This window comes from Rhopalosiphum maidis, chromosome 1 (genome assembly GCF_003676215.2).
Source record: "Rhopalosiphum maidis isolate BTI-1 chromosome 1, ASM367621v3, whole genome shotgun sequence".
Classification (NCBI taxonomy): domain Eukaryota; kingdom Metazoa; phylum Arthropoda; class Insecta; order Hemiptera; family Aphididae; genus Rhopalosiphum; species Rhopalosiphum maidis.
In genome coordinates this window covers 80,677,217-80,694,863 of record NC_040877.1, presented here as the reverse complement: position 1 = coordinate 80,694,863, position 17,647 = coordinate 80,677,217, and the positions used below count along the sequence as shown (strand labels likewise).

Here is a 17,647-nt window from a genome sequence, read left to right as displayed (position 1 = left end):
AAGGAAAGAATGAAGAAGAAAGAAGAACATCAAGAACTCATAGAGTAATAGTTCAGAAAAATAGTGTATTAGTGTGTACTATATTACTATATGTACTATTAGTCTTAATCATAGACCTATAAACTAATGATTAAGCTTTTAATATTTTGGATATTTTTTTGGAGGGGGCTAAATTCAAATCGTTTTTAAATATTAATAGTATTTATAATAATATAAACAGAGGTCTCTCCCGAGGTCCGGAATGACAGGTATAAATATATAACAAATATACTATATAAAATAAGATATAAAATTATTTATACAGGCATCAGGCTTACAATTTAAGATACTGTTATACCTTTTACCACAGAATATAACAATACACTAGTATTATTATTTATCATGACAAATTAGATCTATATTTTATCATGTTCTTTATTATAATTATATTTTAATATAATATATATATATATATATATATATTTAATCAATGGTAGTATACTACGGACCAAGATATATCTTAATCTGTGCAATATTGAATATACTATATTTATTAATTAATTTATTATATTATTTAATAAGATAAGCATAGAAATAGAACGGATCAAGTACTAAAAGTTATATACAATATACATAATACATTTAAAGAGATGTTTATATGTCTATGCTGAAAGTTTTAAGTTTATGAATCGTACAGTGTGACCATGGAAAATGAAACATATGATGGTGGGCGGAGTCGACAAAGGGCGACGCCATTTTGTCGATCCGTGTTGCGACTAAATTTGAGCCAAAGCCATTATGCGTGGACGTGGAGAGCGGGAGAAGGGAATTGACTTAGGACTTGCGAGTTTCTTGGTCGCGTAGTGGCATAGTACATACTTATTACGTTATTACTTATTCTCAAATCGTTACTCAACGATTTTCCTGTTTTCGTCAGTGTCTATTAACAAATCAATTCAATTTCTTTGTTATTTTCGTTCACACGGATTGTCGTCTATGTTCCGTTTTGTGACTTTCATCGTTTACGCGATGGTCTGAGATCGATCTTAAAGTCAGTCGATTAATATTTCCATTGTTTCTTTGTTTTTTAAATTTTGTCTGAAAAGTGACGGACAACGGACGATCGAAAAACGAATACCACTTAATATGGAAAGTCTGTGCAACTACGCCAGTGACGACGACAACAGTTCGAGTCCCCGAAGAGAAGTCACTGTAAGTTCAGTTAGTGTTTATAATCTACCACTTGGTCACGCTTTCATAAATCTTGACGTCGAGTGTTATAATATTATTAATAAGACCTAAACTCATTTACTTCATGGTCATATTATATATTTACTTACACAGCTACACCTATAGGCTATAATTAATTACCCATAATTGTGACTTAAATGGTGATTTACATAATATAGGTATGTGCTTAATATTATCATTTATTAATCAGCAGCTAACTGCGTCTTTATTGTGAAGAATTTTTTACATTGAGTATTTAAAATAATATTGATTATTCTACTTGTTTATTACTTACAACCATGAAAGTAGGTATTATTGATATTTTTAGAAATAAAAAATTAGATCATTAAATAATTAACTCACTCAAATTTATCTACACATGCCTAATTAAGTTTATATCACACCTTCTATTAAATATTTTTAGACTAAACTTACCAGAACTAATGGAATGGAAGCCGATGCAAATTATGAACAAGTTACCATGGATATGAGTGAGGTATGGATAAGTACAACATTAATCTATTTTGATTAATGTTAGCTAAGGACATTTAAATTACTTTTAAGTTCATTAGGTAAATGAATTTCTATATCATAACATAAAATCTTAATCTTAATATTATGAAGAATATATATTTTAGATTTTAAGTGTGTATGATTTGTCATTTTAATCAGTTATTTCTGGGCAGACTTAGAAAAATATAATATTTAATGGTGTCTATTAATATAATTAAATTCTCTAGATTTTATTTTTAATATTCAGAATAAAAATAAATGGCATGACTATTTTTTCATTTTAAGTAGTTATTACTACATCCTTAAGACATATTAATTGTTAACATACACAACTTTATTCAAAATTAGTAGTATTTAGATAAATACTTCTCTCCTGTTCATCATAATAAAGTTTGAAACTTTCATTTCCTCATAATAATACAACTTATTAAGAATATAGTTTAGGTAGTGGTACTAATATATTAAAAATATAGTATTTAATAATGTATTTTTCATTTTTATGATAATAATGTTGTTTTGGCTCACGAAGATTAGTTAAAAAACTAAAAGATTATTAGTTACATATCTTAATTTCGTACATTTTAATTCCACTAAATCCTCATAATGATATTTTTGTTTTCATTCTGAAGATTTTATTAAAGAGACCAGCCATTCAGTATGATTACACAAGTCGTCCTGGTTAAATTCATATTATCAAAACTGAAGGTGGGTAAAACATATTTTGAAGTAGGCTATACAAAAAAAAAAAAAAAAATAAGTAAGCTAATTAATGTACCTAATTCAATTCTAAAAAAAAAGTAAATTCCGGTTAAAACCAATATTAACACGAAATTGTTCTGAAATTATATATAAAATAGTCCACGAGTAGTCAATCGACTGTGGGAGAGTCTCTTGCCACTGATTGTTTGCGCCGCTTGAAGAGGAATATTGAATGCGGCTGATTATCAATACTGTACATTCGCATTGGTGAGTAATAACAAAAACAATCAGGTAAACCCTTTCCCGCTAGACGTCATTCTCTGTGAGCTGTGGCCTTGAAGAAGGTATATTTTTTTTATTTATCATTAACTGTTAGGTCTTAATTATTAATTTAAAATGCCGATATTGACAATCTTCTTACTTTTTTTTTGACATTCTTATTTTTAATTATTAAATTATATTTGAAAATATCTCATCAATTATGTAATATTTACATGTTAAAACATAATTGACTGATAATAAGATACAAATATATTTAATATGATAAAAAAATGTTAATACTTTATTTATCTAATAATTAATTTAGTTCTATATTTTCAGCAGGAATCAAACCATAGCTCAACCAAATCACCTCCACTTAAAAGTCAAACTTCACCTTCTAGTTCGGCATCATCTCCTACTTCTATATCACAAACTTCGAGATCACGTCATACCAGCAAACATGGAAATCATAGTGATACAAAAATAAGTAGTTCTGATGAAGAAAAAAAAAGTCATAATCGTCATAGAAGGTATAATTTTTTTTTCTTTATTTATTTTAAATTCAATGTATTATTGTTATTATACAAAAATTAGAAATAAATCAAGAGACCGTCATACTAAAAAGCATTCTCGTCGGTCAAGAAGTCGCAGTTGTGGTAGAAAACGTTCTCGACGATCTCGTAGTCATAGCCGTAACAAAAAACGATCACGTCGATCACGCAGCCGAAGTGAAAGGTATTATTATAAATAATTTAATATTTATTAAGAGTTTAGAACCTATTTACTATATTTGATATTATTATTTTGTTTTTGATAAAGAAATGGTAATAGCAGAAGATCCAGTCCTCATTATAGACATGAAACAAAGAATCACAATAAACACAGTCGGTCTAAAAGTAAAGAAAAATATACATCGTCACATAATTATTTCTTAGAAAAGAAGGCTAATAATAAACGGCAAAGTAAGTAAAGTAGTTCTTTAGTTTAATTTAATTTAAAAAAAATTTAAATTAAGAAAAGCTATTATATTAATGATTATAATTTAGTTTTAGATAAATTGGGTATTGAATTAAAAGTTCCAACAGTTGGAAATTCAATATTGCCATCAACTACAACAGTCACTCCTCAACTCCTACTACAAAAATCTATGGAAGCACAAGTTGAAAAAGTTAAAGTACAAACAGGAATAGAGTTACCATCTTACTACAATCCAGTAGCTGTAAATCCTAATAAATATGCTGAACAGATTCAAAAACGCAAACTTTTATGGGGAAATAAACAAAACAATGAGGTTGTTAAACAAATTGAAGAGGCTAAGCCACCTGTAATAACTAACAACAAGACTGCAACCATTTGGCAGTCCACAAAATTTGGGGATCAAGATGGTAAAGTTACTGCCAAATTCAAAAGGCTAATGGGCATCAAAGATAATGGGATAGGTAGTTTATTGTAACAAACTAGATTTTTTTTTTTTTAAACAAATTAATTTTTATCTTGTAGGTGTTGATAATCAATCATCTCAACAAGGACAATCAAAAGACATTATTAAAAAACAAGAAGAAATGTTTAACTCAATGGAAAGTCAATATGAAGTCGCTCGCATGGCAACACATACTCATCGAGGGTTGGGTCTTGGATTCGGTACATTTCAACAGCGGTAGATCTTATCATTAAACATTTAAACAAATATTGTACATTGAAACCACACTATTAGTATTTAATTTTAGGTTTCTAAATCTGGAATCTTTTGTATATTTTACACTTATAATTTATGTTTTATTTAAATACATAACATAATTTTTGTTGTTGATATTATATTAGCCTCTAATTCATTATAATTCCATATGAGACCGTTTATTTGTTTCATTTAGTTCTTTGCTATAAAAGTGTTTTTTGATTAAGAGTGCTACATTCTTCGCACCAATACAACTCATTTCCATAGCACTTGCTGTCCATTCTATGGCATTTATGTGATAAAGTCGATCAGCTATGTGAAAACTTTGTGATTCTGTTGGAACGCTATAATGAGGATATGCCAACCAATCTACAACTTTAACATCACTAATATTTTCAAATAAATAGTCTATTTGGTTGTTGGAAAGTGGTTGTTGAGAAAATATTTTCCAAACATTTAAACTGCCAGTTTCATTGACTCCTTCAACATTACTGATTGAATTGAAAAACTCATTTTCGTTGATTGATATAATAGTAATTGGTAAAAGATCATCAGAGATGGTAGGAAATCTTGTTCTTTTCATCTCGCCAACAACCAATGTACTTACTGTTTGGTGGTATTTACCAACTTTATTCAATGCCAATGGCATATTAGAAAAAGTGATTGGTACTTTTTGATTTTCTGCAAGAGGTGAAGCAAATACAACATAATTGTAAGTTGCCTTTTTTTTAAAATTAGTTATCAATGTATATGAATCATTGTTTCTAATTATTTGGACCACATATTCAGGTATTAAATGTGCTTTGGATTTTTCAAGTAGTTTTTCTACAACTCTTTTATTACCTCCTTTTACTGACCATAATGATCCATCCATTCCTGCCATAGAAACTGATCCTATATTAAAATTATAAATATTAGCATATTGCAAGATATGATATCTTATATTTTTATATTAATATTAAAGGTTTTAAATTATTATAATATGAAAAATAAAATATACATAACCTATTATAGCTTTTAAGTCTACAATTTATATTGAAAACTTAAATCTAAATGAACTATTTTTTCCAAGTTAATATAAACCTTTTTATGATCATTTGTTAATGAATTTTAACAATTATTTTTTTCAGAAATATATTTTGTCAAATTGTACTACATACAAATAGTTTAAATAAGGTAACATTAACTTAATTTGATTACATGCAATTAAAAATCAGTTTTGCTTACAAATTCTTACCAACAAATTCATGAACATTGGTATTTTGTCCATAATTTACTCTAAGGGACGCCTGTACAAGTTCAGTGATTAAAGACTCAGAAAAATGTTCCTCTTTCGAGTATGCATCTTTCACTGATATATTAAGATAGTTGACAAATGAAGGATCCATTGCTGTTAGTAAGTCATATGTCGAATCAAAACTTAGACCATTGGTCTGTAGTTCATAAATTCTATAACAGAACAGTTTTTTTAATATTTAAGAGGTTTTTATATATTGTTCCTAATTTTCTGACCTTTCAAACTTGTCAAGCATATTATTAACAAATTCTTGCAAACGTTTAATGCTGTAACCATATCGCCATAAAATATTCATTGAATTTACAAAATAGTTGTCATTCTCTATAAAATCAAAATCTTTCCCATTGTGCAAACCAAGTCTTTCATTTTTAAAAACTGATTTACGTTTTTGAAGTCCTGATTTAAATAAAATTAGTTATAGTTTGAACTGAAAAAAAATGTATAGGGCAACTTACCTAAATTGCTTACAAAATTAGACATATATTTGTTTCTCTGGTGTATGACTGATCCACCAGTCTCATATTCATTGCCATCTTTCATAATTACTGTGGCTAGTCTTCCACCAACCTTATTCCCTTCATATATATCTAAATTAACCAAATCCTTAAATATTTCTTTTAAAAAATATGCACATGATGTTCCACCTATGCCACCACCAATTATTGCTATGAAATAAAAAATTATAACAATATAAATTAAGCATTCAACTTTAACTAAATAAACAACCTACCAATATTAAAATCCGATTGGTATGTACATTTTAATAAAGTTAAAAACCATATTACCATTTCCATCAAGTATTTCATTTTGTTGGATTTGGCCGTATTGAATAGCTACTTGAATTCATGGAACAATATTAAATGATTAAATTAATAACAATTACATTTTTTTAAACAGGAAAATATAAATTAACATTCGTTAACTAATTAACATAATATATATTAATTAATAATGTTTACATTTTAAATAATAACTAAAGTAGAATTGTTTTTTTTTTTGTTGAATTTCGGTATTAATCAATGGATGTACGATTAAGGTGGAATTTCAAAATTCAAAATTTGAACTGTGTTAAACGATTATACACAACCTATACAGTATTACAGTAAACTTATTATTTAGTATTTACTTATTTAGAGTTTTCCAATTAAAATTGATGTTGATAACAACTCAACTTTTTATGAGAAAGTCTTATCTTTAACCATGATAACCACACATGATAACTGTTCGGCATAGCCATAGACATATAATAGAATGAATATTTTATGTCTACAGCACAGCTACAGACACGAATTAAATTATTCGGGCAAATATATTTTAATTCGTGACACAGCCTTAGATCATGTATAATATAATCTAAAGAAACAGCTTTATCAGTTATATATATATATATATTTATTATATATCTTAGATAGTTAGATAATTTAATAATAAAAAAAAAAACGAAAAAATAATAATAATAAAAAGTACCAAATTATCTAATCTAAGGTACCTAATACAATTTAACGAGGTGCACTGACTTGACCGTGTACGTATTTCCCGACCCTAGTACGTTTCAGCACAGGGGGCGGAGCCAAAACTTTTTTGCATGATGTATACCTATTTTTACCAATCCTAATGTGATTCAGCGTGATATGCTGAATCCACATAGGGTTCGTAATTTTAATATAAATACTTAAAACAAATATATTATTATATTTTACATAAATTATTTTATTATCAATATTTATATTTATGTATTAATCGTCGTTTTTTTTATGATTTAATTAACAATAAATACATATTCAATTCAGTTACATTTTTTTTTTTAACAAATTTAAACAAACATCTTTTAAGGGTTGTAACTTGTAAACATATACTTTTTTTCGTAAAAAAATTTCATCTGTTTTATTTAAATCACCTAGCGCAAGTTTGGTTAAACTTACTCTATCAATTGGTGATAATAGTGGTGCTGTTCCAATGTTTGAATATTTTTCATCCACAGCGTATAAATAAAGGTGTAAATTTCATAATCATGGTTTCAACTAAAGAAGATGGTATCAATATTAATAGTTATGACTATAGGTAGTATTGATATTACTATAGGTATGTTGTAGTATAATTGCAACTTTTTTCTACTCAATTTTATCTTTTATATCATATATTATCAGTTATCTTTATAAGTTTATAACGATTATCATAGCAATTATTTGTGTGCAAAGGGTAACTATCAAACTCGTCTATAAAATGTACCCAAATAAGATAAAATTGTAAATATATATTAGTGTGTTCACAACGTTTTATATTGCGTTTAAGTATACCTATTTACCGCGGTAATTTTAATTATTAGATAGTTCATTAAAATAAAAATGGATATAAGTTAAATTTTTAAGTTTGATACATCGTGTGTTACTTTAAATAGTGATTTTAAAATCTGTGAACATTTTAATACTGTAATACGGACTGTCTTTGATAGTAATAATGATTTATCAAAACTAACTCAAGATTGGATTAACAAGTTTTCTGAAGAAACGTTAACCAACTGGATTGTGTTTCGTTAAATTTAAAATTTGTATACATTGCGAATTGTACAATGTTGCTGTACAAAGTAACTAAGTTTAGCTAAACTTGCACTAGGGTATTTAAATAAAACAGATTAAACTTTTTTTGATGATATGACGATTAATTCAAATCTGCAATTGAATAACAAATCAAAAAACTAATTTATATGTATCTGAAAAAAATGTCGATAATAAAAAAATGATACAATACCCCTATCAAGATAACTTATTGGATATAAATACACAATATGATTCTGAAGTACAAAAATTGAAAAATAATTTTAATTCAATTTGCGATTTGGTCACAGCTAACAAAGATTTTTAAAAAAAAACTAATAGTAATCTGGAAAAAATACAAACACCTGCTCAGTTATCAAATCTTTTAGTTAATATCGGTAAGCGGAGTACAAAAAATAATATAAGTGTACAATCAACTTCAATCGCACGTCGTAAAGATAGAGCTGGACTCACTAAAGGATCAAAACGTATTCAAGCAGGGCGCCCATCTAAAGTCGAAACAATTAAATTAAAAAAAATTAAAAGAATTATAGGTGCAAATATACAAGCAAACAAGCTAAATGCAACACATCACTAACAATTTTTATACATTTTACACATTTTTCACATTTTATACAATTCATTATCATCACACAATTTTTATACATTTTATATTATAACACTAAACGACGATATTATTAATATTAACAAATAACACTGTATGTAAAACAACATGGTTATAAAATAATATGACACAGTCCCTATATTTGTATGCAGTAGCAAATGACAAATAGACGAAAAAGCAACCCTTAAAGACAACCCTTAAAAGATGTTTGTCTAAATATGTTTAAAAAAATGTAACTGAACTGAATATGTATTTATTGTTAATTAAATCATAATCAAAACGACGATTAATACATAAATACAAATATTAATAATAAAATAATTTATGTAAAATGTAATATTATATTTGTTTTAAGTATTTATATTAAAATTACGAACCCTATGTGGGTTCAGCGCGTTTTGCCTCCGCCCCCTGCGCTCAAACGTACGAGGGTCGGGAAATACGCTGACCGTGTATATCTACGACCTACCTAATCTCATTGTATGCTTGACTGACAAGTTTTTACTTAATAAATAATATGTACATAACAAATCACAATACAATAGATTTGTTGTAGAAAAATAACATACAATTAATTCGTTAAATATAAACGTTTATACATAAAAATTGTATGGTTCCATAACATATTTTTATTTTTTTGTGGATAGTTTCGTTAAATAGAAGTTTATTAAATAAAGGAGGAAGGGTGAATTGTGTTAGAGAAAGATTTGGCTATCCTATCAGCCACTTTGTTACCATGTATGCTGACGTGCCGAGGGACTAATATAAGTTGAATCACACGATTTGACTGGTTTAGGTAATTTATATAGCCATATACGGATATAGGTATGATTTGATATAAAAAACAAGTGATGATAGTTTAGAATTAAATAGATTAAATTCTTGGGATTGTAAATTAAACATACTCGTAAGTCGTAGAGTCGGAGACTATTAAATAATTATTAAGGTAGACATTTGAAATAAATAAAAAGGCTTCGTAAATAGCATAATACTCTGTGGTATAGGATAAGATAATAGAGCGTGCAGATTGTTGGTAAAATAAGTGCAGTTCAGGTAGGTACATAGAAGGAATCTCCAGCTGATAAGGGCAAAACTGAGCCGTTGGTATAGGTGATTATGAAATAAGAAATATCAAGGTTAAGATGATTAAAGGATAAATGTGAAAACTGGTTTTCAATTTGAAAAAGAAGGATATTCAGGAAAGAGTACGTAAGGTTACTCGTAAAGTTGGAGTTTGTTTGATTTTATAATTTGTTGGTAAAAAATAATATGGTTTATACCTATTATATAAATAACTACACTTTAGTTCAAAACTGCGTACAGGTGAACCCAAATAATTCAGCTATTATAGTAAGTATAATTATTAATATTTTTATTATCATGCTTTAAAATATTGTTTATATTATTATAATAATTTATAATATTGTTTATTTTGGCTGCATACGAGTCCCAGTATAACCTTTTATGACGAAATGAATCCCGGTTTGTTTTAGGGTATATACCAATTGAATCCAGTGAAATTTTAGGTGTAATACTAATTAAGTCCATGTTTTAATACTGAGTCTCGTCAAATTAAAAAAAAAAAAAACATTTTCCTTCCCATTTTTACAGACTTAGAACTGTCTGTAACAAAAAAAAATCTACAGTAAGTTATGGTTAAAAATGTTTTTTCTTAAAAATATTTTATAATAATATAGGGGTATAATATAATATGAATAATTTGTGTATAATTAAATAAATATAGATAATGATAAAATAACATTGTTTATATTGGTAAAAATGTATGGTGTAAGCATTGTATATATTCAAATTTAGTTATTGTGTTTGATTGCAACAGCTGCATTTGATATCCGATTTCTTTTTCTTTTATAGAATTTATTGTACTAATTATATGAACACTTTTAATTTTTATATATGTCTCGCATTGTACATTCAACAAAATGTTTATAAACTGGTAAATGTTTGGATGTACTGAATAAAACTATATAAAATTATATTTTACTCAAAATAATCCTAGGACTCAATTCATATACTAGTATTTGGACCGTTTGTACCCGGGATTCAATAAGTATATTATTTTTCTCCTGTTCAGGTATAGACCGTATAATAGGGACTCAATTAGTATACAGCGTTTATTTTAAACTGTGATTATCATTATTTGATCGTACTGTCTGGGGCTTTCTTACCATATTCTGCAGTTCAGTTTTCGCTGATTACTCCTTTGTTCCTACTGTTCCTAGTATCTTGTCTCAAGATTCCTGAGTCTTGATCATAGAAAAGATATTAAGGTCTTATATTTATATAGTAATATATCTGTAGACTATGGTCCTGACGGATAAAGAAATGTAAAAAATAAAAATTGGTGTTAGAAATTAGAATGGCGTCTACGTGGGTCACACGACACTTGATAATTTCAACACTTATGATACAAGTTTTTTAGATTATTTGAATAAAGTAAGAGTGACGTATTTTTTACTTCGTGTTAAATGTTCTATGTTAGATCTTAAAAAGGTCGAAATCTATAATTTCCTCAAATCACCCAATATTCCAAAAAAATTAAAAATTATTGTAGGTATAATAGGTATGGTAGGTAGTATAGTAGGTATATGTGTGGTTCTTAGGTGTACAAACAATGTAGTTAAAATTGTATTTAACATAAATTCAAATTATTGAAAATTAATTCTGCGATAATTATCCGTTCCAAAATACTTTATTGAAGATGTTATATTAAAAACCGGGACCTAAGACCACTTAATAAGTAAAGTGAAAATATCTGACAAATAAAATATTGGTTAAATATAGAAAATAACTTTTAATGTAATTAACAGCAAATATATTGAACAAATGTTATTCGGAAAATTAAATTATTAGCTATAAGTTGAATGAATACATAGAAAACTAACATGACAAATAAAAACTTTTAATATAAATTACACCACTTTTTAATTATATATTGCTGTCAATACTGAACAGTCTTATTTAAAATAATAATACTATAAAAAAATAATGACTTTCAAATCTAAATTCTCAAAATATTTATCTATCCATTGGGTATTTATATGGGGTACGTCCCCTACGTATAGGTACAATCAATTATATTGTATAATATTGTTCCAATGAATAAATATATACTGTAGTTTCAATATTAGTAGACTAATTTTTTAGTAGTAATAATATTCAAGTTATTGTACCTAGATTATTCAGATTAGTAAATAATTATAACAAAATAACTCATAAATAGAGAAATTTCATCAAAAATATAATTTGTTTGAAATATGGCTAAGTATAGTGTATTATAGGGTATAAACTGATAATTTATAGGTTTATGTACGCCGTACACGACTTATCTCCAACTGAAATCTATGCAATTATAACGTTAATAACTGTTTAGTGAAAACGTATAATCAAACTTTTTCAATATGATTAAAAATTTTAGTTCAAAATCGATTAGGATACATGCACATTACTGACCTTTAAAAGTAAATAGCAGACAGCAGTTATAGCCTATTTATAGAGTTATTTGCACGTAGTATACATTTATTATATATATTTTTTTTTTTAATGCGAGTGATTGTCATATTATTCTTAATCAATATATTATATTATTACATCATATTTATTAGTAGTGCTTGAAATTTTAAAATTTAAATCTTAAAAAAGAAAAATGCTACCAAAAGAATTATTCAACCAGGAAAATTATATTCTTGACATCAGAACAATTTTTATGATTCGAACAAAAAGAAAAAGGTCATACTTTAAACAGTTAAAACCTATAATCGTAGCATTAAAATTATTCGGAGTAATGCCATTTACTACACATACAAGCGGTATAGTAAAAAAAATTAAATTATTTATATATTACAATTTATACAGATAAATAAAATATTAAATATAAACATCTATAAGCAATAATAGCTTTACAACTGTGTTAGTCAATAAATTTAAATACTGTTTAAAATAGTATAAATAAGTATATAACTACACGGGTACCAAATCTTCAACTATTTTTATTAATTTGAAATATATTATTACTTATAGATTTTCCAAAGATTTATGTGATGATTACAACATATTAACGTAATCTTTAGTCGATATTATAGAAGCGTAGTTATATGTAAATCATCATAGTTATTTGTTATAAATAAGGTGGACAAGTGAGTACCGCTCTGCTGTACATTAGGCGCCTGGTCTCCAGTGGGGCACTATTATGGATGTGTTAAATTTGAATTCAATAATATATAATTGTATATCAAAAATGATTTTAAGCGAAAACGGTCCGTTATCCTATAATCTATATCACTAAGTAATATTTCATGAAATGTTTTTTTAATGCAGCTATTGAAATCATTAGTTATTAATTCTTTATTTTAATTGAATAAGTACATTTTTCATGGTATGGTTTTTTATAAAATAATTAAAATAATTAATTGTATCATTAATATTACGGTAAATTGATTTAATTCCTGTCCAAAACATTGAATTAACCTATTCTACATTCTTAATACCTATTTAATTATTATAATTTATTACATATGACATTATGACGTGCCATATTATTATTAGCTTTTAAGTCAATACCTGCACCTTACCGTAAAGCAGTGTGAAGAAGTTTATTGTTTAAATAGGTAGATACCTAATATCTTAAAATAAATTAATCTACATTCAATAATAATAACTTATAGTATATGTAAAAGTTTTAAGGTAATCATGATTACGAAACAATTATTTTAATAATAATATATATTGGATTTGCGTGAAAATTCCCGTTTTTCCTCAAATTTTTTTTTTGATTATAAAAAAAATACTGAGAATTTTTAATTTTGACCTCTCTTAAGTACCAATAGACTAGATGATCCAATTTGCCTACAAAACCATCCTCAACATTGAAAATCGAAACTGTCATGGATTAAATATCGTGTACACCTACACACACAAACCACACATCTTTATAAAATCAATACATTTATCCCTCCGTTCAGAATTTAAAATTAATTGAATAATAAATGTAAGTAGCCTGAAGGTAGTTTTATTAACTTATTTTAAATTTAATTCTAATATTTATTTATCTTATTAAATAATACCTATTTATTGTACTTATTATACAGTATTGACTATACTCTGTATCTATCTTTATATATATATATATTATATGAAATTGTATTTATTTATATTTTTTATAGGGCCAGTGTTTACATTATTCTCTTGGATTATGTTATACAGTTTGTCAATTTTTGTATGCTTAAATATTTTGTTATTTTATAAATTGTACGGGGATTACAAATATTTCGTCCAATCAGATACAATTGTTTTTAATTTACTTCATAGAGTTACTGGATCTTCGTTAGCTCTTATTTGCTTTTTATTTCCCATTTTTTGGACCGACATGAAAAATATACCTGAATATTGGAATCGATGGAGCATTTTTCAAGTTTGTACACAATATTGATCAAAAATAGTCAAACATCGACAATTATTTTTCAGGACAAATTTGAATTGTGTATGCGTAAACCTTTTCAATTAAATATAACTAAACGAGTATGGGTCGTGACAATATTGCCAACCGCTCTCATGACATTTAATATAGTAACAAGTTTGATATTTGTTAAAGGGTGGAAAGTAAATAATTCTATATTATTTATAGCTATATTTGGCGTCATAAATCTAACAACTGGATATTTTTATATTAACTGCCACATATTTAGAAATGTCAGCAAGGACATAAACCAGCGCATCATGGTAAGAACTTAATAATCTAATTGTAATACTTAGCTTATAATAAGAATTTATAATTTTTAATACTATTTAAATGAGTCGACTAAAATCATTCTTATAATAGCTAACAAGGAAATATAGAACCAACTTTCATTTGTAGTTTTCATCACTCAAATACAATGGAAAATAAGATAAAATTAAAGCTAAATCACTTAATCCTATCTATATTATTTATTTTTTTTTTTTTTTATCAATGAAATTTTAACATTAAATTATAATGTATCGACAATTATGTACATGAATCTGAAATAAATATAAGGTGGTAAAGCTCACACTCTTCAATTCGGAGGCCTAATTACAAAACAAAATTTAGCGTATGATTGATTATATTAACATTGTCGTTTAAAAGAGCGTTAATAGGGGAAAAATTAATACCAGAGGTGGAAAAGAGAATCTTTAGCTGAGATCTTTGGATAGAAAGAGATGAAAAATGTATGAGTAGGTGTTGGAAGTCACAGTATTCTCCACCACAGTTGGGTAGAGGACAATCCCTGTCTATATTAGTAGTTTTAAATGAGGTTTTTAGATAAATTTCAAATATTTAGATAAACTATATCCCTTTTTAGATTGATATTACTCTATAATTTTAGTTAAAAATCTATTATATAGACATATAGTGGTTTTAAACTTTTAAATACGAAATAAAAATCGTTTTGTATATCGCTCGTTATATTTGAGTTTAACATTGACCGCGAATGGAGTATACAATATATTAAGTATAGGTGCATCATTGAGTGCAATCTAAATATTGTTCAAAAAAAAAAAAAAAATACAGGACAAAATGGTTTGATTGAACGGATTTAAATAAAAATATTAATAATGCTTCAAATTTTATATATTTATTTGTCTAAGGATGATGTAGGATTTAATCATTAAGAAGGTTTCTGGACCATTAACGCTCAAGCTGGTTATAATAATTAGATATATTGTTTTTAACAGGAATTAATAGTGACCAAAGGATCGTCAACTAGGTTTAGAGAGCACGCAGAACTTTGGTGTTATATGTCAAATCTTATAACAGATTTTGGGATCGTTCATGGTGGAATTTATTGTTCTACTGCAATTATCATATATATATCCAGTACGGTATTTTGGTTTTATTTCACCATGACACTTATAAGCCCTGAGAACTACCTTGTTTCCGTTATAATTGTGCCACTTGTATTTACAAATTCTATACTTATGGTGTATAGTGAAGCGTCGTACATAGCTCTTTCAGAGGTGCCTATACCTAACCTAAAGTATTTTACTATTGTTTGATTGACAATTATACAACTTAACTTTAATATACTTACCAATTTGAAATTATTCATAAAAAAATTTCAGGTGGGAAAAAAATTTCAGTGGAAAATCCTAAATTCAACAATGGGTGGTCTTATGGAACAAACACAGAAAGAAGTAAGTCGTGCTCCTTCAGCTGTTTTTAAAATAAATAGTTAATTACTTTTTTTTATTTTATTTAAAAAGATATATATCTTAATGATTAAAGATTAATCTGTAGGATCAATCAGAAATTTTGATAATAGGTAAGTGAAAATAAAAGTGACGGTGAATTGATTGATGGGAGAAATCTTCCAATAGTGTTACATGCAAGTATTAGGTTTTTTTTATGATAAATGTATAGTGTGAATTAATTTGGTTTAGCTGACTTTAAAGTTTTAATCACCGATTTTTCTAATAGCCTTCCATTAAAGGAAGATTCTAGTATGGTTTTATACAAGTTCATGGTTTCATGAAACTATGAAAGCTTTGAAATGGTCTATAATTAATAGTTTGTATTATTTGGCTTGCAGTCCACGTATAGTTCGTTATTATAAAGTTTTCAATTGATCTGAGGTAAAACTATTGAAAACAACTGAGGAGAGAATGGCTTATAATATCGTTATAAATAAAAATAAGCAGTTGAAAAGTTCCATAATGGATTTGAAAGTGTCAGTCATCAATATATAATTTTAAGAGAATTTAAAAGTTGGGGGTAGACATTTCTTAAATTTATATTGCAATTTTTATAACTATACTCTATTAAAAGTCAGCAAGATTTAGAAGAACATTTGCACAGAAGACAGAAGCAAATTAATTTTTTTCAATAGTCAAAGAAACTACGTCACTGAATGTCAATCGCTATTAGTGTGGAATAGTGTAGACCGGAACAATATAATAATTAATAATAATTTCCACAAAATAGATGCAATTTTGATTAAATATTTGATATATTTTAAAATTACTTATAATTTATTTCAGGTACAAGATTTTTTAGAAATGATCCAACTTTGTAGAACGAATATTACTTTTGGTGGTTTTTGTGACGTTAATAGAGAACTTTTTCTCAATGTAAGTTCCTTTATACAACACGCAAGTATTTGTTTTTTAAATTTGTTCATTATTATATATTATAATAACACATTTAATTACATAATATAAAGTAGAGAATTTAATTGATTAAATTAATATATTTTTTTTTAGTTTATATTTGCTGTATTTTTTAACTTAGTTGTTGCATTTCAATCTCAAATAATTCCAAAACAATATACAACATCAGTTAGCTGAAATATTTTGGTTAAGGTAAAACTATTGAAAATTCATAAATTATTATATGGAATAATTATATTTATAATTAAGTATTAACTTATTAGTAATAAATAATTATAATTTATAGTTATTTTAATATTAGACACGTCCTATGTATTTTGTTAAAGATTTCCACGGCGATAGTTAAAATTATTTACATTTTTTGATAGATGACTGAGGATTTATTATATACGTTTTTTATTATCGTGGTAAAAATGAATGTTAAATTTATATAATATTACAATCAACTGTCTTATTGTGTATTTAAAATAATGTAATATAGGTAGGTATAACTGGTAATTGTATTTCATAATAAATAATATGATTTTTTGAATGTAATAATTTCTATGTTATCTTTCAGGAAGACATTTTATTAAAATTATATTAATAGGTACTGGATACATTTTTCCCTCAGGTTTGGTTATTACATAATTTTGTATTTTTACAATTTAATTAGAAATTAGTAATTACATTTCGAAAATATACCTATTTAA

The 17,647-nt window shown here is 26.4% G+C and overlaps 3 protein-coding genes across 7 annotated transcripts; 2 read left to right on the top strand and 1 right to left on the bottom strand.

Moving 5' to 3' along the window:
- The first annotated feature begins 780 nt into the window (after nucleotides 1–780).
- Nucleotides 781–4,463, top strand: LOC113559223 (arginine/serine-rich coiled-coil protein 2-like). Of its 4 annotated transcripts, XM_026964862.2 has the most exons (8): nucleotides 1,124–1,191; nucleotides 1,634–1,705; nucleotides 2,352–2,427; nucleotides 3,025–3,212; nucleotides 3,277–3,417; nucleotides 3,502–3,644; nucleotides 3,729–4,121; nucleotides 4,183–4,462. In XM_026964862.2, the coding sequence occupies exons 3-8, from the start codon at nucleotides 2,380–2,382 to the stop codon at nucleotides 4,341–4,343; spliced, it is 1,074 nt and encodes a 357-aa protein (XP_026820663.1). In that variant the 5' UTR covers nucleotides 1,124–1,191; nucleotides 1,634–1,705; nucleotides 2,352–2,379; the 3' UTR covers nucleotides 4,344–4,462. The 4 variants fall into 4 exon arrangements, with proteins under 4 accessions (XP_026820661.1, XP_026820660.1, XP_026820662.1 ...); XM_026964860.2 differs by lacking the exon at nucleotides 2,352–2,427 and having other exon boundaries at nucleotides 781–1,191; nucleotides 4,183–4,463; XM_026964859.2 differs by lacking the exon at nucleotides 2,352–2,427 and having other exon boundaries at nucleotides 781–1,191; nucleotides 3,022–3,212; nucleotides 4,183–4,463.
- Nucleotides 4,450–6,808, bottom strand: LOC113559222 (prenylcysteine oxidase 1-like). 2 transcript variants are annotated; one of them, XM_026964858.2, is made up of 6 exons: nucleotides 6,614–6,808; nucleotides 6,385–6,490; nucleotides 6,110–6,319; nucleotides 5,870–6,050; nucleotides 5,595–5,806; nucleotides 4,450–5,251 (listed from the first exon to the last, which is right to left on the bottom strand). In XM_026964858.2, exons 2-6 carry the CDS (start codon nucleotides 6,458–6,460, stop codon nucleotides 4,515–4,517), a joined length of 1,416 nt encoding a protein of 471 aa, XP_026820659.1. In that variant the 5' UTR covers nucleotides 6,461–6,490; nucleotides 6,614–6,808; the 3' UTR covers nucleotides 4,450–4,514. The 2 variants fall into 2 exon arrangements, with proteins under 2 accessions (XP_026820659.1, XP_026820658.1); XM_026964857.2 differs by having other exon boundaries at nucleotides 6,385–6,487.
- A 5,669-nt stretch (nucleotides 6,809–12,477) lies between these two features.
- Nucleotides 12,478–17,132, top strand: LOC113557722 (gustatory and odorant receptor 24). The gene is made up of 8 exons (XM_026963277.1): nucleotides 12,478–12,640; nucleotides 13,994–14,036; nucleotides 14,139–14,241; nucleotides 14,295–14,549; nucleotides 15,525–15,806; nucleotides 15,912–15,983; nucleotides 16,827–16,916; nucleotides 17,049–17,132. Exons 1-8 carry the CDS (start codon nucleotides 12,478–12,480, stop codon nucleotides 17,130–17,132), a joined length of 1,092 nt encoding a protein of 363 aa, XP_026819078.1.
- The last annotated feature ends 515 nt before the right edge of the window (nucleotides 17,133–17,647 follow it).